A 22,434-nucleotide genomic window follows, 5' to 3' on the forward strand; every position below is an offset into this window, starting at 1 on the left:
CTATGTATTCTATATTAGGATCGTAGATAATATCTTTAATGGTTTTAAGAAATGTGATATAAAAGAAAAATCATTTAAATAAGCGGCGAAGAAATAGAAATGATTATCTTGAAGTTGTCATTTTTAATGAGATTATTTTTTACGATTGTAAATCAGCATATAAAATCCTTTAAAACGCAAATGCATGAAATTTCAGTTCTATGGTAACCAGTACCTTCAAAATGTTAATTTACTGTGACTAGTGGTTTACTGTGAATATCATTTCTACATAAAATGGCTAAATGATCTTTCTTGTACTCAGTCCCTTCTATATGTCGCAGCATTAAGAGGTTGGTGTCACAGTATTCACCAGTAACTCCATGGAAAACTAGAAAATTTAATGGTACTGTAAGTAACAGAGGGAGTGATTATTAGGGAACACCGGAAATTAAAATATTTTTTTTACCTAAATATTAGTTTTTAATTTAAGGTTCTAGGCTCAAATACCATTCATTCGGAAAAATTTTGTACGGTACAAAATTCATTATCTTCTTGTGTAAAGTAAATTGGGTTTAAATGTTTATAATCATTTTAGAAATGAATTAAGAAATATATAAATTGTGTAAAAATTAATGAACACCCAGTAGATGATCTCTTTAAACTACATTAAAATCATTTCGTTTTAAATCCTTGTTGAAATCTATCCTTAATGAGTATTGTGTAAAATACAGGTTTGCTCAAATGAATGCTGCTCAATTTGAAATGTTTAAAAATATTTCTAAGTAAAGATAGAATTCATATTATAGTTATTAAAAGTGCGATGAGTAAATTGTTAAACCAGTTCATGTAAAATGAGGTGGTGTTTCCAATTTAATTTATAATTAACTTTTTTAATGTTATTCTCCTTAATCTTCATCTCAAAATTATTTTCTGGATTTATTTATTTTGAGTAAATCTCAAAAGTTGTTTTACCAGATGGTTTCAGTAGAGGGCCCAGTAAAAAAACGTTATTACTGATTTTTTTTTAATCGTGCATTTTTTTATTGCTTCTTGAGCAGAAACTAAGTTCTAAAAATTATTATTTTAGGTATTAGGTTGGTCTTTTGTTTTCACTGTTCACATTAACCATGTTGTTGACCGATGGCTATTAGTGTAATTTAAATCAATGTATCATATAATTAATAAAAGTTTATTTCATTGCACATCATTAGGGAAGGGATTTTATAGATCGTGCAAGTGCTAATTAATGCATCTTTTTTTTTCAATCATGCTGCTATGTTCCAAATAAACCAATATCTTTTCTTTTATATTATAGCTAACATCTTGGATTTATTCTCTACTGTCTACTTTAACCAGATATTATCATTTATGTAAATAATATTTAGTGTGTTTTATGTAGTTGTTTAGTTAGCTTTAAAGTTTTACAATATCTCTGAAGAGAAACATAAATATAAATCATCTTATTCATTATGAGAGGTTACTGGATTTAAAATTTTGAAATTACAATATTTTGAGAAAATGATGACCAGTCTGTTTAATAATTTATTTAAAAATTATTTCTCTATATCAAAATCTAGATTTTCGATAATCATTAAATATTGTAAAGAAACTGGTATCTCTATGGATTATTTAAGTTTTATATTAAGAGATAAAGAGAAAGTTTGTTTGCTGGAAACTGCTCTTGCTTCACCTCATTTTAATTTTCTCTATTACCTAGAGCTATCTTTTTTCTAGCCTATTTTTTTGCTAGTATCTTAATAGTTAAAGTTTTTCATTTGTATTTTAGGTATTGTAATAGAAAATTTATTTTTACATTTTTCCTTGCCATTGCCTTTTTTGTCTGTTCTGAATTTTTAAACTATTTTATCAATTGACTAATTTTTGGTGGAAAGCTATTTTTAAGGTTATTTTTGCCATAGTTTTTTCTTTGGGCATTATTTAATTCATGAAAATACTATAAAATGCCCTAATTTTAATTAATTTTTTAATTTACGAATTAATTTACTTAATTTTTTTTTTAATTTACGATTGAGTTTGTTAAAATAAAAGTATCTTCTATCTACTACTGTTTTATTTTTTTACCTAGCATATTGTATTTATAACGTAATCTTAAATACCAATCCACTAATTTGTGGCATATGAGTAACCATATAAACATACATTTATTTGCAGATCCTGATCTCATATCAGCTAGCTAAGGTCTGATATCCTGTTTACATATTCTGTCTTCCCACTTTTCTCCACCACAAGTTTTTAGATGTATCCTCGTTCTGCCTCCGTATCATTGTGTGTTTATAAGAATGTTATTGTTCCTCTGTCTTACCTGCCTGTTCATTTCCTTAATCGCAATGTTGAACATGTAATGGGAATAGAATACTTAATTGCTTTTTGGTTTGCTTCTTGTACCTCACAATCCAGTATCGGTAAAAAACTTTACTCTTGTGATTTCTATACTTAAATTTCATTTATGTTTATCATGTATATCTTTTGCAGTACAATTTTCCTCATTTCTTCTCGCAACCTTTTCTTATTCCCTGAATTAAAAGCTTTCTTGAAAAAATTAAATGTTTCAGAATTTTATTTTGTTATTAAGGTATAAAATATAAGCCATTATTGTCAAACATGTATTTGAATTTTTAATGGTTATTTGTTAAGTACTGGTAAGATTTACTCTCGTAAATAATTTTAGATATAATTATTGACATTAAGGGGTGGGTGACACCCCAGGGGTGGGTGAGTGGGACTGGAGAATTAAGTATTTTTATTTTCATAATATTCATGTGTGATATTTAATAATAAAATTTTTTCTCAGTTTTAAAATTATAATAATGTTACATTTTATTATTATGTAATTTATTATAACGTAATTTAATGTTACATTTTATATATACATTTTTTTTTTTGCAGAGCTTTAAAGATGATCCTGATGATTTGTTTAATAAGCTCGTTGAGTCTGTGTCCGAGAAAAAACCAAAGCCAAAGCCAAAGAAGGTAAGTTAATTCCACTTAATTTTTATAGAAAAATTTAATCAGTATAAAATAATTATTTATTATTTTTGAGTCACCTGACTTTTTTTTGTGTACGTTCCTCAGCACTCTTTTTAGTGATTTCCATTTCATCTAATAAGTTTTATAATAAAAAAAATTAAATAAATAAAATCCATTTTTTCAATGTTAAAATAAAACTAATTTTAACTTAGTTTTATAACTAGTTAACTTAGTTAAAACTTATTTTAACTAGTCTTATTCTAGTAATTTGAGAAGTAAAATTTTATTAATTTGAAGTGTTAGTTGAAAAAGTGTTCATAAGATGAGAATTGAAAATAAAAGCATAAAATAAAAGATAAGCTGAATTATTATTCATTATAAAATTTTTTTCTACTTAACATATTCATAGGGTTTCTATGCAGGTTCTATTTGGCAGACATTATCTTGTAAGAAAATGTTATTTACTTAAGTTACTTCTAAAATAGTTAATATAATAGTATTTATTTTATTGAATAAAAATGATTGAAAATAAATGTTACTTTTATTAGAATTTAGAAGTATTTGACTTTGAAAAAACTGAGGTAAACCATAAACCACTTAAATTAGTACTACAGTGTTAAATTATATAATAGATAAATTGGGGATGCCACGCTGATTTTGGTTAAATTTTTTTCTTTCAGTGTATCACGTAGATGTTAGTTTAATAAATCAATTAATAAGAATGTAATTTATTTATTCTTCATAAAATTTAGAACAGCAGCTTTAAATTAAAAAAAAATATATATATATATATAATTTACATATATAAATTTGATATTTTTCTTATTATTGGTATTCTGCATACAGCAGAGAGTATACTACATTATTTTTTCTAAAAAGATAATTGAGTTTAGGACTTGAGCTTGGTGGAGGTTAAAAGATGCCAGCTACTATTGGTAGATATGAAGGTCATTATCATAGTGATACTCAAGGTTGCTTCTCTCTGCAGAACTGGATTAGAACATATAGAGTATTCTTTTGTTGCTCATGAAGCATGCCAAATTTGTCTAAGACAGTATAGATAAGAAAGTATAGATCAATTTTAAATGGCTGCAGGTTTGGTGAATTTAATAACTTCTCTGCCCTCCCAAGTCCATCTCTACTACTACAATGTGTGAACCAGCAATTCTGTATCTGTGCCTTCTGAAATTTCAATCCTTTCTTTTAATTTTTTAAGTATGGCTCTAGTAATTTTTATGTCAACGCAGAAAGAATAAATAAGATATTTATTATGAAATAAGAGGAAGTAAAAAAAAAACCAATCGATTAAAATTTCTGATGAAACAATTCTGCAGATTAGTAATTGCTACATGGGTAACAATTTTACTAAATTTATTTTTAAATTTTCTTTGGTGATAAGAGTTTTTTGTTTTATGCATGAAAATTTAAAAAAAGAAGATTTTTGTGAGTTGACTCTTTTTTTCTTTACTTTTAAAATGTTATTTTTTTATTTTGTAATATATAGTTTGATTTACTTTTCTCTGAGTACTAATTGTGAAATACTTTAAAAAAATTAAATGTGATCATTTTACTTTAAAAAAAATTAAATGTGATCATTTTAATTTTTACCATTTCATATTTATGTATTAATTTACATTTAACAATTTTAAAAATCTGTTTTAATTATATTTATGAACTAGCTGTGCATCTGGCTTTGCCCAGGTTGTCCATCACAACTGTATCCCATGTAGCTATGGATTCATAAAAATGCAGCTGAATTCAATGCCCATCATAATAAGTTGATCTAGGATAATAGTCGCATTAGAGTAGCATATTGAATATATATATATATATACTTTCACAGGCAGAAAGCCAAATTACAGCTTATATTAGTCTCTCTGAAAATGATTTGAAAATTAGCAAACATTATTTTTTTAATTTAATACACATATAGATGGTGTGTATTACTTCATTCGGCTGCTTAATTCATACAAAATGTTTTTGTAATATCTAAGTTATGTCTGTAAAAATTGAGAGAAATATTTTCTAAAATAAAAAAATGTTTTTCATAGTAATTAGGATAAATTTAATAAGGGGAGAATATTTGATGCTTGATGCAATATCATGTATGGACCGGATCAACAGGTCCTTTGGAATTTTAAGTCAATCCCTCCACAGTTGTGTGGCCCAGAGGGTTTGATCGGTTCAGAATGTAGGAATTAACAGTTTTGGCAGATTGTTTAAATACATACATAAAAAAAAACTTCAGTCCAGTAGTTTTCAAATTCTGAATGGTTTAAAACATAACCAGATTCAAGATAAAGCCATCTTGCAAATTTCATAAAATTCAATTTTGCCGTTCAGATTGGATGCTCCAACATTTTTTAAATAAATAAAATATTAATATACTAATAATATGATAAGATTTAATTTATTACTGCACAATTCCACAAACACATTATCTTTTTTATAAATAAAAAAAATTATTATTGCTCATACTATATTATATTTTAGAAATAATTATTTTATTTTTATTGCACTGTGTTAATGAACTCTATATACTATTGAATAAATAAAGTTCACTATTGACTTCCATGATGAGTAATATTGTTTCCAGTTATATCACTTGGGAAGGTTTAGGGTTTGAAAAAAAAAATTATTATATAAAATTAGTTTTTTTGTATTCATTTTGGAAGATTTGCTAATGCCCACACATACAGTGCTATTTGCATGTATGCACTATTATATTTCACATTCACTTTTGCAAATGACAAATACGGTATAATTATTACAAAAATAGTAGGTATGTTGTATACCACTAACTCATAAGGTGATATAAATCTTAAGTTGCTTTAGAAGATAGCATAACTGTACTCGTTTCTAAGATTACAAGCATAAACCAGGTTTGCTAGGAAACGTGAGAAGTCAAGTGATATTTTTTTCTGAAATAAGTACACGGCTGCATATTTCAAAATTATGAGATGCAAGTGATAATTAGCCCTACAATTAACATTTTCACCATATACCATAGAGACTGGCAGAATAAGGAACATCATTACTTTCAGAGAAAGAAATTCATAAATAATGTTCTTTCTAAATCGGACATTATGTGTATTACATTCACTGTACTCTGTCCTTTACTCTTAAATAAAAATAATTATAAAATTCATTATTTAAAAAAAAACAAAAAAAAACAGAGTCATATTTAAAATACATATAGGTTTTTCAGTTTTTGTTATAAAGTTTAAGGTTGCAATTACATTATTTGTTGTGCATTAATGTAAATAACATGTGCAAGAGTTTTGTCTCCTTTTAAATTAACAGTTTGTATAATGCCTTGTGTCTCGACAAAAGATGTATGTTAATATGCTGTTTTATATTATTTGACCCAGCTTTTTTAGTTGTGACATATTTAAAATGCTTAAGAGATAATTGGTACAAATCAGATTTGCTTTCTTTGGGAGTAATGATATTTCATCTTACATCACACATAATGAAATTACATACTAAATTGAAAAAACTATACAAAATTTATTTGAAAAGTATTGTAAATAAAAAACAATATCATCTACTGGCAAGTCCACTGGATTGATTAATTATGATAAAAAAAAAATTTGTATAATAACTCTTAAAAAAAAAAGTTAAACCACATTAAGTGATAATGATAATGACTTGCTTTGTCTATAACTTGATTCAAGATTTATTTTATTATGTCAAATTCTTAATTGTGCTTGTTTTTTCTACACATTGGTTATGATTATGAAACAGGAAAAAGCTAAAAACTTTTTAGTTGATAAAAATCTGTATGCTCATTAGAAAAATATTTACAATTAAAACTGAATTTCCTAGAAAAAAAGGTATTATTTTTATACTAGGGTGGAGAAGAAGGGGATTTTTTTTTTTATAAATATCTTGAAAAACTGCATTGAGTCATTTTTTTAACGTTATGAAATATTGAATAATCAGTTGTTATATCAAAATAACGATTTGTCAGTTGAAATATTTTTGAAATCAATTTTAATGTTCTGTAAAAAATACAGTTTTTGAAAATATTGAGGTTATTGTACATTTTTGTATGTTCAAATCAAATTATATATAAATCAAATTGAAAAATCGGAATTTGACTGTAATTGTTATAGTATTATTCTTAAAATTGCAGATTCTCATAGTGATTTTTTTTTATGTTATATTTAGTATGAGAATATTTGTTACAAAAAACATTAAAAACTATCAAAGTTTATTGTACTTACAATTATACTTACAATTGTACTTAACGATTATGTCTGTAAAAGCAACCTTACAAAAATTCTTTAACATTATTGATTTCTTTATAAATTCTAATTATAATTCATTGTTTTGAAATGTTTATATTTTTGTACATCATAATACGAAGTCGATGATAATTGCCTGTTTACCAAAACAAATGACTTTCATATCTGCATTTCTAAGTTACTGAACTGGATGAAGGTGATGTTCTGCTCCACATTATTCTGGTTTACGGTAGAGGAAGGCTATTTAATAAACATCATTACTCTTAGAGAAAGCAAATTTAGATCTCTCAGAATTGTTTAAGGCACATGTCTTAAGAAAGAATAGGTCAGATAGTGTAAAGCAATGTATTAATGTATTCCCATCTGTTATAAAACACAGCCATACATACATCACACATACACACACATATACATACATATATATATATATATATATATATATATATATATATATACGCACACACTCAAAATATGCTGTTTCAAATGAAATTATGGTATTTACAGTAAACAAATTTTTATAAATTACAAGCAGCATTGTAGGCATATGACTAAGTGAAGTGAATACATAGGTCAGTCAATTTTCCCTACTGTGAGATAATTTAGTTTTTTATATGGTTTTTAACCAGTTATCAGTTTAAAGAAAAATATTTTTTATCAACTTTGCTGTAGGTATATATTTTTTCAATGCTTAAAATTGAAAAATTCTTATTCTATTATATAAATAGATTTAAGTTAATTTATTCATCTGTATTATTTTTTTTACAGTCATATAAAAAGATAAGATACTACCGAAGTTTAGTAAATATTATCACTTATATAAGAAGTTTTTTCTTAAAAAGAAGTTTTTTCCTAATACTTATTAGGTTATTAGCTAAATACTGTTTGTTTTTTTTTTTAAATAAGTTATTAATTAGTCTAATCAATATAAACATCAAAATATAAATGAAAAAATCATTTTAAAATATCCAAAGTTGAAAATCATGTACTTATTATATTGGATTTCAGAGTTTGATTCATTTTCAATAAAAGCCTTTTAAAACAGTTTTTCTTAGAAATTATGAATTTCCTTCATTGACATATAATATATTATTTGTATTTGACAACTAGGAGTTATGAGAGATACATGTTACTGGTGAACAGTTGAAAATTTCATTTACTGAAACAACATTGTTCAAATAATTTTGTTGTGAAAATTTTCATTCTTGAAAATTTCTTAAAAATTATTCGGTCCAGGATGTTAATAAAGTGCTACATACTTCCATTTTGCTAAGAAAGCAGTGACTGCCATTCCTCCATAAAGAAAGTGTTAGATATGCAGAAGATTTAATTTTTTTATAAAACACAAAAATAAACAAATAGCCAAAGGGGGTTGGTCATGTTTGTATTTTTGAGTTGATGTTCACAGTTTACTTGTTTTTAACATGGCCGGATTGCAGGTTAATGAAAATTTATAGTTGTAGGTTTTGTTTGATATTATATTTTTACTTCTGTATGGAGTTCAGTTCTTGAATATGCAAATTTTTATTCGTGTATTTGTATTGAATATAAATGATTTTTATGTATTTTTTCCTTTGTTAAAGAAAGATAAAGGTTTACTAAAAACTTGATAAAATTAATTTAAAACATTTTTCCTTTAAATTGGTGTAATAAAATTTCCTAGGCTTTAAAGTTTATTATTATTTTACTTTACCATCTAGTGCTATAGCTTTAGAAAGGAAATTATTGTAATCAGTTCAATTCGAGCATATGTGGTTTTCACGGGATCTTTACTTTTGACACAAGGAACTCAAAAACCCAAAAACCGGATGGAAATTTTCTGGATGTTAGTATGTACATGTGTATGTTTGGTATCGCCCTCGAAATCACTTTATATCTCCAGAACTATTCTACCAATTTTGACCAAACACGATAAGATTATTTTGTATATGAGGCATTAATGCCATTAAATTTTCAACTTGAAAGTTAGGGGATAAGACCTGCACAAATGAAATACAGTATGCGCGTGCGCTTTAGTTGGCATCATTGAATTAAATAAACAAAAAATATTTTATTTAAATAAAATGAGAAATATTTTAAATTAAGTCGAGTGTGTAAGCCGTGCATCAGGAAAAAAGCCGTGTGACAGGAAAGTCCTACAACTGTTGTCAGCCCTTTTGTGTGTGACTTTCTCCACTGAGAAAATTGTGAGTAATGATGTTCACCTATATATCACAAAGAGCTTTGTGCAAGTGAAATGAAATTTAACATCGATTGTTACCAGCGTTATAATAGACATGCGTGCTGTTATTAATCGGTATATTTGACCAAGTGATGAATGCAGTTGGAAACCATTTGACTCCTTATGTTCAACAGTGAAATTTTTTTTGTTCTTGAACATAAATATTTCCTTTATAGGAGTAGTACCTGTTGTCGCATATCAGTTGGTTTATAATTATTGTTGCAGTTATGATACACAGTATGGTATGTGCTTATGTGTGTATTTACACAAAAACAAATTCATAATTGGCTTTATCATTCTGGAAGACTTGGCTAACTTGCGTTGTATTGTTTTCTAGTTTGAAGAAACTGCATTGTTTTCACTGATAATATAAACTGTTTATAAATTCATTTTAATGATATCCAACGGTCTATTCAAATAAGTCATTTTATTTTCTCCTTAATTGTAATTACCGCATTCCCGTTTTCAGTTTTTCATTTCCAGATTGGATGACTATATTATCAGTATAAAGTTTTCCATTATTTTGAAATTTTCTTAATTTTGCCACTATTCCCTAATATTGATTAATTTAATTATAAGTCTTATAAACGTTTTTGTAAAACTTCTTGTATTATTTTGTTTTCTGATTTTGCTCTGAAACAGGAATCGTATTTGTTATACTTTAATAAATTTTGTATTCCTTTGCTTTTCCCTTTTTCCTGAATTTTCTACATAATTTTTTTTTTTTAATGCCCTTAATTAATAATTAATTAAGGCAATTTAGTAAGTAATTAATAGTAATGCCCTTAATTAATAATTTTTTCTGTTTATTTTTTGGTGTTCTGTAAACATATTCTGTAAACATATTTTGAAAGTCTTCAGTTGTTATTTATCTCTTAAAAATTCTGTTATCTTTTTTCTATTGTTTTTATGTGTACTACTTTCTATGTATAATTGTTTTTTTTTTTGTATTTATTTTTATAAAGAGCATATTTTTTTCTCCAGTGCAACTGAAATTTGTAATAGAGCATTAATTTTAAATTTAATGGAAATACTGTTCTTATAAAATCTAGGGAAAATCATTCTTTCTGTTCTATCTGAAAATTTTTCAGCATAATTATAATCAATATTAAAAAAAAAAAGTACTTCATATATTGACATTGCTTTATTTATATTTGAGATAATAAAATAATTACAGCCGGCTTAAGTAATAAAAAATAATTTTTAATTAATAATTATTAATTAAAAATAATAATTTGTACACAAATATTGTCTAGTAATTATTAAATTATATTAATGGGGAAAAATGCGTATAATTAATGTGTTTAAAGACTAATCTGGCTTTACCTGGGTGGTATTTCCTCTGTAATTAATTATAATGGCCTTACCATATTACAATTATTCTAAATATTTTCAGAAAAAAAAATTCTAAAACACTAATACTAAAATTTAAAATTTCACTGACTTTAATTCAATATCACATCTATTTTTTTTTTATTACTATTATTCTTTTTTTATTTTCTCCAGTAACAATTGACCGAAACCCAATAATAATCATGAATGATGATAACCAGTGAAGTTTTTAGTGTATAACAGAACAGTGCAAATTATTAGATTAGTCCAGACAGGAGTTTGATGATGAGATGTGGCCAAACCAGTTGTGTTTTTACACTAGTGGCTTTTCAACACTGCTCCTGGCCACCATTTGTTGTTGGTTTATTATTAATAACACATCTTGACTTTATGATTTATGAAAGTAACAAACTAAAGTTGCGCTCATTAGATGAATAAGGGACGCAGATGCCTATGTACTTTAAATCAAGAAACCTGTTCTTGATAAATCTAGATTTATCTCTTTACATATAAGAATCGTTCAATAATTAAAGTTATGCTTCCCATGTCTTATGAGAGAGAACCATGATGTTTCCTTCTTATTCAGAGTTTTACTTTATTTTCCAGTGTCACAACAGTATTCGCTGTTGATTATCCATTGTTCTTGCAAATTAGCGCTTTATAGTCCCAGAACACTGTATCATTTTACCGGCTTACACATAGGATTTTAACTTTTTCCTGATGGGTGTTTCCATTTTATACTCTGATGTTTATATTCCGGCTCAAAACGATGAATTCAAGTTTCACCTCAAGTTAGTTTGCAATCTAAAAAAAGCATCACTACAAACCACTGTTTAAGTTCAGTACAAATGTGAATTTGGGTGTCTGTGATTTTGAATCACCTGCCTCGGAATCCACTTTGAACACATTTGTCATAATTTACCTTATCATTGAATGGGTAGTACTCAAACTACAAATTTTAGGAGTTTCCAGAATTTCTAATATTGTAAATGAGATCATTGGTGGAGTTTTTTAAAGCATTATTTGAAACTTCTACTGGTCTTCCACTGTAATGAAAGTTGGTGTCTCTTATTCTGCCCAATTTAAACTGTTCAATCCTCTTATAAAAATTTGTAATATACTTTTTACTATACCATTCTTATATCTGCGAGTGTCTTTCGGCTGGTTTTACACGTGAAAATAGCAATCTTAAAGCAAAGTGTTCTTCCACAGTATATGTTTCAAGCAGAGCCGATATTTTGACATAAACAAAGTAGGTTAAAATAATGAAAATTTTTTTCAAATGGCTGATATTTTTCTACATCATGGTGCTTACTTGACGTCAGAGTATTTCAGTTTATTCTATTAAATAAATCCCTTCTACTAATCAGTCTAGGATTTGAATCCAGAATCAAATAGATATTACCATTCCATCAGAGAAGTTGAAGGACAGAATTGTTACATCATGTTTTTTTTTTAAGTTGTAGAAAAAAGATATTTTAAATGTTAAGGTAATCCTAGTATCAATTTTAAAAATAATGGATTTTTCCAAGGTCGACTCTAATTTAAAATAGGGAATTTTTTTCCAATAGGTTTTATCTAAGAAACACAACTTTAATTTTTTAATATTTAATTGATCAGCATCAATTACTTTTGGTCTATAATTTTAAAGATATTGAATGAGGTATCAATAATTTAAAATATTAAATAGTAATTACCGACGTTCGCAACTATCAGATCATTGTATAAAATTTAATTTTTTTTTTTTTTTTTTTTTTTATTTAGCAAATCATTTACAAAAGATCATAGAAAAGAGATTGCTGATATGATTCAGCCACACAAAGTTATTCTATTTTGGTGTATTTGTAAAATTTTTGTAATTGCCTTTATCTTTATTTTTTATCCTTTAATTTAAAGATACTGGTTCATGAGACACTTCAGATATTGCAGAAATACCACTTTATAAAAGGAATTTATCTTTCAGGACCAAAAAGTTTTGTTTTCATTTTTTTAAATTTTTGTTTAATTCTAGTTGCCTTTGAAATTGGATGGATAGTTCTTCTGGTTTTTGTGTTAGTCTGGTTTTAACATCAGCATGCTGGTATTATTAATAACATAAATTCAGTAATCAGCGTTAGTGTCAGACAAATAATACAAAACATTGTCTAATAATTCCAAGGTTATTTTAATGTAGTATGTTTTTGTCATGTCATTCTAATAGAATCAATAAAAAAAATATTTTGTAGTAGTTTATTTTGGTATCTTTAAAAAGTACAGTTTTTTGAAGTGTTGTCGATTAATTACATTTTTTTATTAATTTGATTGATAATCAGATTTTAGATTTGCAAAATTAAAAAAAAAAAAAAAAATTGGAAGTTAAACTTAAAATATATTTTGAAACTGTATTATATTTTTATCCTGTATATTGGCCAGGATGATATTTTCTATTACATCAATTGGTTAGTGTAGTGGTCGGTAAGCTGAATATAGATCGGCTGATTTGGGTTTGATTCCCAGCCAGGGTTTGACATTTTTTAATTGTATTGTTTCATGTATCTGCCATTTATGATAAAATTAGTATAAGAAGCATGTTTGAGCTCATATTAATAAAAATAACTATTATTTCTTATCCGGAACAATAATAAATAGAGGAACCTGTATTGACAAATTTAAACTAGGCTTGACTGGACTTTCACATGTTTGACAGACCACAATCTTCCAAAAGGGGATAATAACCTGTAGTTGTTTTTTGTTAATTAATTTTTTTTTAATAAAGACAAAAAAAGAGGTATTACTGATTTTTGGAAGTTACTTTTAAAATTTGGGTGTTCCCGAAGAATATTAAAGAGTGAGGGCCTAGTTAGGTTTTTACATCAGTAAATAATCAATTTTTTTGGTTTTATAGTTGCAGTACCTTTTGGACAAATTATTCTAGTTGTATGATAAGAGATTTGATATCCCATTTTTTAATTCCTGATCAAATACTGGTACAACAGCTTCAGTAATAATAATTATTATTTATGTTAAATAGTAAGAAATAACTATTTTTACTCTGGAAAAGTATTTTGGTTTTTACCAATTACTCACTACTTTATTTTTATTATTTTAATGATAATTTCTTAATCTTTCATTAAATCTGTTTTCTGAAAACATTCAAGCCAAATTTTGCATAAGAATTTTATTTATCTAAATTTTTATTATTTAAAACATAAATTAATATATATTTCTTTTCATTTTATATACACCTATTGCTGAATGTTATAAGATTAAGTTTATCTACAATTTATTAGAAACTTTAATTATTTCTGATAGAAAAATGCATTTCAAATCTATTACATAATTTTATATTACTTATTTTCAAAAAAATTTTTATATAATATAAAATATTTTTGTAATAATTATGCATTACACAATTGCACATATTTATGAAATGAGAAAATATGAAGCTTATCTGTGTCAGGATTAATCAAAATTAAGTGTCAATGATAAGCTATGCAAATCAAAGTCCATTTAATAATACACTTGTATCCTGGGTAAGGCAAATAAATACATGCAACGCATCTTGATGGTTACATTTCGTTTAGAATGTATAATTGCATAGCATTTTACAAAATTAAATTTGATTACAAGGCTTTTTTCTGTAGGAGCAATGTTAAATTGGTAAACATGTCTGCCCTCTCCAATATAAGATATTTTTTGTTAATTTAACTTTGATATTATGACCTAATTATTATAAACCTTAATATAACAATTTATTTTTTTTACAGCTTTGTTTCATTTGTCAAAATATATTTTGTATAAAATATTTTGCAAATATTTTTCTTTTTTTTATTAATGGATCTTGTCCCAAGTACAGGTATTAGAATTTTCAATTTCACCTGTACTTATGTTTTGGCCAAATCTGTATAGTACTGAGTACATCTATCATGGAATATTTCTATGTAATTGATCTTCCTTTTAGGTTTGGTTTTCGTATATGGAGAAATGTCAGTATCATTTTCATCCTTTGAAATTATGTCATTTAACCCTTTTTATCCCTTTGATCTTTGCATTTAATTCTAAATTTAGAGGCCAGGTCCAAGTTTTTGTAGTTATTTGATCCGTTCATTTTGTTTTCTTTGAAATATTGTGATGTCTTCTAATTACGAGAATCACAAGAATTGTCTGGTTGCTTGTTGCGTTATTTATTTATTAATACTCCTGGTGTGAATTTTGAGTATTCCAATACAGACGAATTAGTTCCAAAACATTATTTTGGTATCTATTTTTTCTTCAATATTTAAATAAAAGAATGGAAATAGTTTTTTTCAGAAGTAGTTTTTACTCGCAAATCTAGAAATGAAAATTTATAATTATCAAAGAAAAATAATGTTTGTATAAAAAAATGGATCATAAAAGTATGATAAACTTCTTTATTTTGTACAGAAAATATATATTTATTGTTATTTTTCTACTTTATTTCTAACTGCATTTGTTGTATGTTGGGATACCATTTTTGTAATGGAAACAAAAGACCAAAATGGTTGCGTTGGCAATCTGACACAAGATACCAGCCATTCTTGAAACAGGGATAGCCATTACCGTGGTAATAAACATCCCATGTCACTAAGAGTTCTGAGAATTGAAGTGGTTTCTTGTTGTTCTCTTTACCCAGCTTACATTTAATTTGTGTGTTGATAAAGCAAAAGTTCAACCAGCTTGCCAAGCCCTCTGTCTAAACCTTTTTCTAATGTTGCAAGGAAAATACTATTAAAGTATTGAATGCACGCTCTAATAAGAAAAATTACTATTTGTACTACATGTAGTAACTATTTCAGCAGCTTTTCCTATCATCATCTAGAGTTTCTTAATGATGTAATGCTCTCTCTTAAACTTTCTGTGCATGATTTCTTCCAATTTTTTCAAAACATTTTCCTTTGTTCCTCTCTACCATCTCCATCACTTTTTGCTTTCCAAAGGTGAAAACCAGTTAACATTTACCCTCGTATGACCAAACAATGCAGACAAAGCTGTATGAACTGCAGAAATTTTTACAAGTGGGTAGGAAAATTTCAATACAGTCGAACGTAAGTGACTAACAAGCACTATTCTAGATGTCCAGTTGAGGTTTCAGCTCCAGTGCTTGAAACTTGCATAGACCCTCTAATCCAAGACTAACTGTTGACATTTTAGCAAAAAAATTGCAAGCAAGTGTTTATACAGTTCATAAAATTAGAAGACAAGACTTTCCATGTGTACAGAGTTGAAACAGCTGTACAGGAAGGTTGATGCTTTTTTTGTACAATATTGTAATCGTAATGAGATGTCATTACCGTTGTGAACTGCAATCAAAATGACATAGCATGGAGAGAAAATATATGAATGATTTCATCTGTCAAGAAAAAATTACGTAATCATCCATCAGAAGGAAAAATCATGATGGCAATATTTGGGTTGCATAAGGTCCAATTTTTTTTTCAGTTTTCTAAAAGATAAGCAAACAATAGGCAGTGCATACTACTTTGGCATGCTTATCAAAAAAGCGAAGTCAGCAGCATTGAAAAAACACTCTGGGTCTAAGTGCAAAGGTGTAATCCTGCATCACGATAACCCTTAGTCCTGCACAGCTCAGATAACTCAAGAAACCATAAAAAAATTGTATCAGGAAGTACTACCTCACCTTCTTATACATTCCTGACTTGGCCTCATCAGATTTCCATTTGTTTGGTTTACTCAAGGAGGTTCTACGTGGTATGAAATTTAATGACAATAACAACATCAGAGAAAATATTCTAAATTGGCTCCAACATTAAGGCATTTTTTTGCATCAGGCATAAATAAACATGCATGATTTAAATTTCAGGCATGATTTAAAGATGTGACAAGTGCAACAAAATGTTGCTGGATATTATGCTGATAAGTGAAAAGAAAAGCTTGCATAATATTTTTTTTTTTTTTTAAGAACAAAAAAATATTTCAATTTTAAGAGGTGGGGATTGATTTTTTGAAAAAAAATTTGGATTATTTATATTTGCATTGTAGGTACCAAATTTTCCTTAATATAGTTTTCCCTAAAATTTCTCTGAAGAAAATCAAAATTGATTATTTGTGATATTCGCCAGCCCATTAACAAATTTTGAAAAAATTAATTAGATTAGCACACCGTATATACTTTCCTGACTATTGATAATAAAAATTAAGAGTTAGAGCCAAAAAACCTTTTATATTTTTTAAAGATGAAGAATAAATTTTAAGAAAATTTTTTCCAAAAAAATATTCGTGTATAGATTAAGCTTAATTAAATATGCTTAAGTAAAGTTTTCTGAAAATTGAACACCTCTCAGCAGAAACTAAAATAAGAAAAAAGATTTTAAAAAATATATATATTTTTCTTTTAGGTATCGGGTCTATCATTTTTAAAAGTTGTAGACATTCTTAATAGCTCTGTATATGAAGTATAAATATAAACTTACAAAATTTTGAAAATTATTTAAACTGAAGGGATAGAGCAAAGGAAAAAAAAATTTTTTTTTAATTTTAATGAGATTGGGTTGATTTTTTGAAAAAAATTTTTTTTTGGGATTATTTATGTATTGTAGTTAACAAATTTGCTTTTATAAAATTTTCCCTAAAGTTTCTCTGAAGAAAATTGAATTGATTATTCCTGATATTCCCTATTCCTCTTAATAAATTTTGAAAAAATTAATATCATTCCCATACTGATTGAATATTATTCCCCATACATGTATATATGTTTGAGCCAAATTTAAGAAAATCGACTTGTAAGATAAAAGGTGAAAGCAGTAATGTATTTGTAAAGCATATGTGTGTGACATGCATCTGTACATACACTTGCACGTACATAAATACATTTGTTTTTTGGTTTACATTAACTAGTTGGACCCTACAACAAAAAAACCCGATACTCCATCTTTTACATGATCACCATAACCATAACCCCCCTTGAGTAACTGTTCTAGCCAAATTCACCAGGAAAGTAATACAATTTTTAAATTGTATATTTATTTTTTCTAATTGATAAGTATTTAAGTATAGTAGTTTTTTTTTATTATGGAGGTTAAGGTGTACAATAAGTTTTGTGTATAGTTTTAGGTATGTACAGTAGAAAAGAAGTCTTTAAGTTTTTCATTTTGAAACTTCTTTCTATATACAGAAAAGTAACTTCTCGTTAGGTTTAGTTATGGAAATTGAAAAAAAATTCCTTATTTGAGTGAGATTAATGTAGATGATTTTGCTTCATTTATATCATTTGTCGTGTTCAACCAAATAAAAAAAGGTTTTCAAAATTCCGCCTGCTACCTGAGTAAAAGATTACATTGGCGACGCACACATAATTTTTTTGTTCAAGAATAGAAAAAAAAACCAGAAAAAACATATTTCAATTATAAAAATTGAGGGAATGAAGGGATTGATTTTTTGCAAAAAAATTTGAATTATATATATATATATATATATATATGCCCATGTAAGAAACAAATTTGCCAAAGCAAAGTTTTTTTCTGAAGTTCCTATGAAGAAAATTGAAATCGGTCTTTTTGCAGTATTCCCTCACCCCTGAATAAATTTTGAAAAAATTAATATGATGATCTGGCTCAAATGGGACATTTGATTTAAAGAAAATCTATTCGGTCAGTTCTGAGATAAAAGGTCAAAAGCAATGGTGATACACATACATATGTTTTTTTTTTCTAGATGAGCTAGTTGCACTCTAAAACATAAAGATTTGGAACAAACCCATTACCCCATTTTTTATGAGATCACCAAACTTTCCCTTTAATATAGCTATATTCACCGGTAAAGTCAAATGGACACATTGATTAAATAAATCAATTTAGCTTCACAGGAATTTGCTTCTTTAATTACTGAAGGACACTTATTCATATTTGTGTACGGTTACAACTTCATGGAAATAGTTTATTTAAGGGGGAATTCTTTTAGCGTTTGTTAATATGGTTTTATTTATATATTTTTTTTTATTTTGTTTTAAATATTGTATTTTTATATTTTTATTTATATAGGTAAATATAATAAAAGAAAGTAAAAAGGCTACATTAAATAAAACAGATTCTAGTGATGATTTGTCAATGTGCAAATTAAATTTTCCTAAAATCGATTTGACTGAATATTGTGTTAGAAAAAAATCACCACCTTCATCTATTCCTGTTATTTTCCTCTCCTTAAAATCACTTCCTTGTAAGGTAATTGACCTATATGTTTTATATTTTTCTTTTAATTTATTTTTTTATCTCTATTGCTTATTTAATTTATATTAATTATAAGTATTATTTATCATTTGTGATTATTAATTTAATCTATTAGTTTTTACTGATTAATCACAATTAAATTTTAAAGAAAAATGTGGTTATTAGTTAAAATGAGTTAATGCTTATTTTATATCATTGTTGATAGTTATGTTAGATAGATTTACTACAGGTTGATCAATATTTCATCATTAGATATTGACTGAGAGCCATTTTGAAAGGATTATTGCCTCTTCTTTGATTTTTTTTCATGATTTTCCTTTCTTTTCTGGCATTGTCTTTTTTCTCTCTCATTTGTTCAGTGTAGGGTCATTGACCTCTTGTCTCTATCTTCCTGTCTCTTTCATGAAATGTTTATACTTTTTCTATGTTGTTAAATTGAGTTAGCACATTGTTGCTCAGTCTCTGTAATAATAGAATGCTATGTTAAAAATTTAAATATACTGTTTTGTATTTTAAGATGTCTTTCAGTTGTTATTCTGGAATCCTATATACATCAAAATAATATTTTAGTAAACCAGTTTCTATATAATTATATAAGTAACAATGGAAATGTTACGTAAATAAATGATAATTAATTTCTTGGATTATCCTCAACAATATTGTTTATTTTTGAGTAGTTTATGTGAGACAATGTTTTAACTTTATATAGTTGTTCAAGATTGTTTGATACGTAAAAAAAAATCATTTTTATGTAATATTTTTGTATTTTTAAATGCACACAGTATATAATGTTGCATTTTTTATGGCTAGATTTTCAAAATTTTACCATTTTGTACATTTTTTTGACTATTAAAAGGAAAGAATATTTAAATTATTAATTTATTTATTAATGTCATTTTTAAACAAATAGTTTATCAGACTGTGTTCTTGTGTATGAATAGTTTTTAACAAATGAGTATTTTATGTTTCATATTGTATTATATATTTTTTTTTTTGTAACTAATTTTTTGTAAGTGTAACTGTAACTGTAATTTTAGATATTTTATTAATAAATACAGTGAAATCATATCATATTCTGTAGTCCTTCCATGATTTCAAGTTGTCTTTGTGATCAATTAACCTTAGGTTTAATTTCTGACAAAGGTTTAGGATTTTTTTCACCCATCAGTTTTGTTCATTTCAGCCTCATCATTAGAATGCATTTATTATTAAAATAAAATATTACTTCCTATGGGAGTTTAATTGGATTCAATTTATTACTGACTTCCATGGAAGTGGTGTGCACAACAGTAAACTAGTGGTTAAGATACCTGTCTGGTAAAGTCAAGCTATTTATTCATCTAAAATCTGAAGTACAGTGAAATCTTCTGTATTTGGATACTTTTCATGGACTAATTTTGTCTCTATTAGGAGAGTAACTGAGTCAATAAACTGGCACACTGTGTTAAAATAATATCTTTTAAATTGTCCATTTAATTCTTAAATAAAAACGGTAAAAATAATTTTTATAAATTTTATATTTATTAAAAGAATGATTGATTTGAAATTTGTTTCTGAAATATGAAAATGTAATTATTGGATTGTAATTTTAGATATTTATATTTATGGCTTCATTGAAATGAAAGAATTTTACTTTCTCTTTGTCATTCTCATTTTCCCTCTCTTTTTTTCTAGCTTTCATTTCTTATTTTTCTCCTCTACTCTACACTCTCACTCTTCATTTTGTATGTGTGTGTGTGTTTTTTTGTTTGATTTTTAATATTCACATGTATAATTTATAACACTGTTGTAGTATCTATAATGTTTTAGACCTTCTGATTTTTTGTTATAATTTTGGATTTGCTTTATTACTTTTACAAAAATAATAGCAGAATGCACCTTTTTTCACTAATTCCCAATCTAGTTTGTTTAAAAATTAAACATTAATGTATTTAATTGAATTTACCTTTGAACTTTAAATTGAATATAAAGAAATGGAATGAAAAATGCATATAAGTATTACAATATTGCAAACAAATTTTTATATATACAGTCAAAACTAATTAAATGTAACTGTAAAAGGAAATATATTTATTACTACGTACTGTATTAATGTTTGAAATATATTTCAATCAATTATTTTTGCATAAAAAATTTCAAATTTTGTTGTCATAAAGGCTTGAATCTTATTGATTTTAGTTATTATTAATTCCCTGGTATGGTTAATCTTATTGAATGTCAGACAAAAATGTTGTTAAGATTATAATTCTTGAGATAGTGTTAATAATTGAAGTTCTATATACAGTTATCAACAATGGTAAATCTGTTCAAAGATGGACTATTTTTTTCTATTTTGAGTTCTTTCTTCATATATTTTTAATCTCTTTTATTCTTCCAGTCAATTAACACCTCATATCTTTTTCTTCATTTGATTCTTTATCCAGCTGTCTTTCCTTCTGTTATTTGTAATTAAATACAGGCTAGGATTAGGCTGTGTGACATCAAATTGTAACACTCATGATTTGTTTTTCTGAAAATAAATCAGTGTTTTATGGTTAGAAACAAAAAATACCAAAAATAGGAAGGAATAACAAACACATTGATAAGTTTGATGCTGTAGAAAAATAAACAGATCAGTTAAGTTGCAAAGTACAATAATTTGATGTTCATCTATAATATTTAACATAAAAATTATTTTTTTCTGTAACTTTTAACGGGTTACTGGGATTGAGAATCCCTCTAAATTGAGATCTTATTGAAAGTTATTGAGATTTCTTATTAAATATTTTATTTATTTATTAATAATTAGATTTCTTTTTTGCTTAAGGATCCACCACCAAAAGCAGAAAAGACGACGAGTAAACGTGAATCCTCACCAACGCCGATTAAGAAGAAGAAAAAACAACGTGTCAACTCAACCGACAGCGTTAATACATTTGAAGCGAATGGAGACGGTGATGATTTGGAAAGCCCTCTTAACCATCATAGATTATTGGGTAATCATTCGACACCATTAAGAAAGGGACCTGGCTCTAATCTATTAGAACGACCATCTAATATTATGAGACCTGTATGTATAAACATTTAAAAATTTTTTTTTGTTATTGTTTATTTATAATTTACAAACTACTTTAAGTAAACTGTGAAACTAAATTGCTTAATATCATTGATCTATTAAATTTAACAAATAGTTTCTTAAGGTTTAATAATTTTTTAATTACTCTACGAGACAAGCAGCACAAAAAGTGAAATCTGGGTAAGAAAGTCAATGCATCTGAAAAAAAGATTTAAATTGTAGATGCTTTTGAGGAAATTTTCTCTCTAAAAATGAAAAAAAAAAAATAGTTTTATGTATATAAAATACGTATGAAAGATTAAGAATAGTTTTAAAAAAATAGTATTACGCTTTCTTCCAATTTTGAGGTCTTGTATTTAGTTTAAAAATCAGAAGTTTCCAAGTTTTAAGCGTAAAATTGTTTTTGGAGTAAATTTGTTACATTATTTT

The 22,434-nt window shown here is 26.4% G+C and overlaps 1 protein-coding gene across 1 annotated transcript in view; it reads left to right on the forward strand.

Moving 5' to 3' along the window:
• Ndf (Nucleosome-destabilizing factor) overlaps positions 1-22,434 on the forward strand; it is a 222,280-nt gene that overhangs the window by 7,391 nt on the left and 192,455 nt on the right. Inside the window, exons 5-6 of the mRNA XM_075379169.1 lie at positions 2,887-2,970; positions 21,757-21,999. Coding sequence (XP_075235284.1) covers positions 2,887-2,970; positions 21,757-21,999 — 327 coding nt within the window. The remainder of the gene's footprint in view (positions 1-2,886; positions 2,971-21,756; positions 22,000-22,434) is intronic.

This window comes from Lycorma delicatula, chromosome 11 (assembly GCF_047948215.1).
Source record: "Lycorma delicatula isolate Av1 chromosome 11, ASM4794821v1, whole genome shotgun sequence".
Taxonomy (NCBI): domain Eukaryota; kingdom Metazoa; phylum Arthropoda; class Insecta; order Hemiptera; family Fulgoridae; genus Lycorma; species Lycorma delicatula.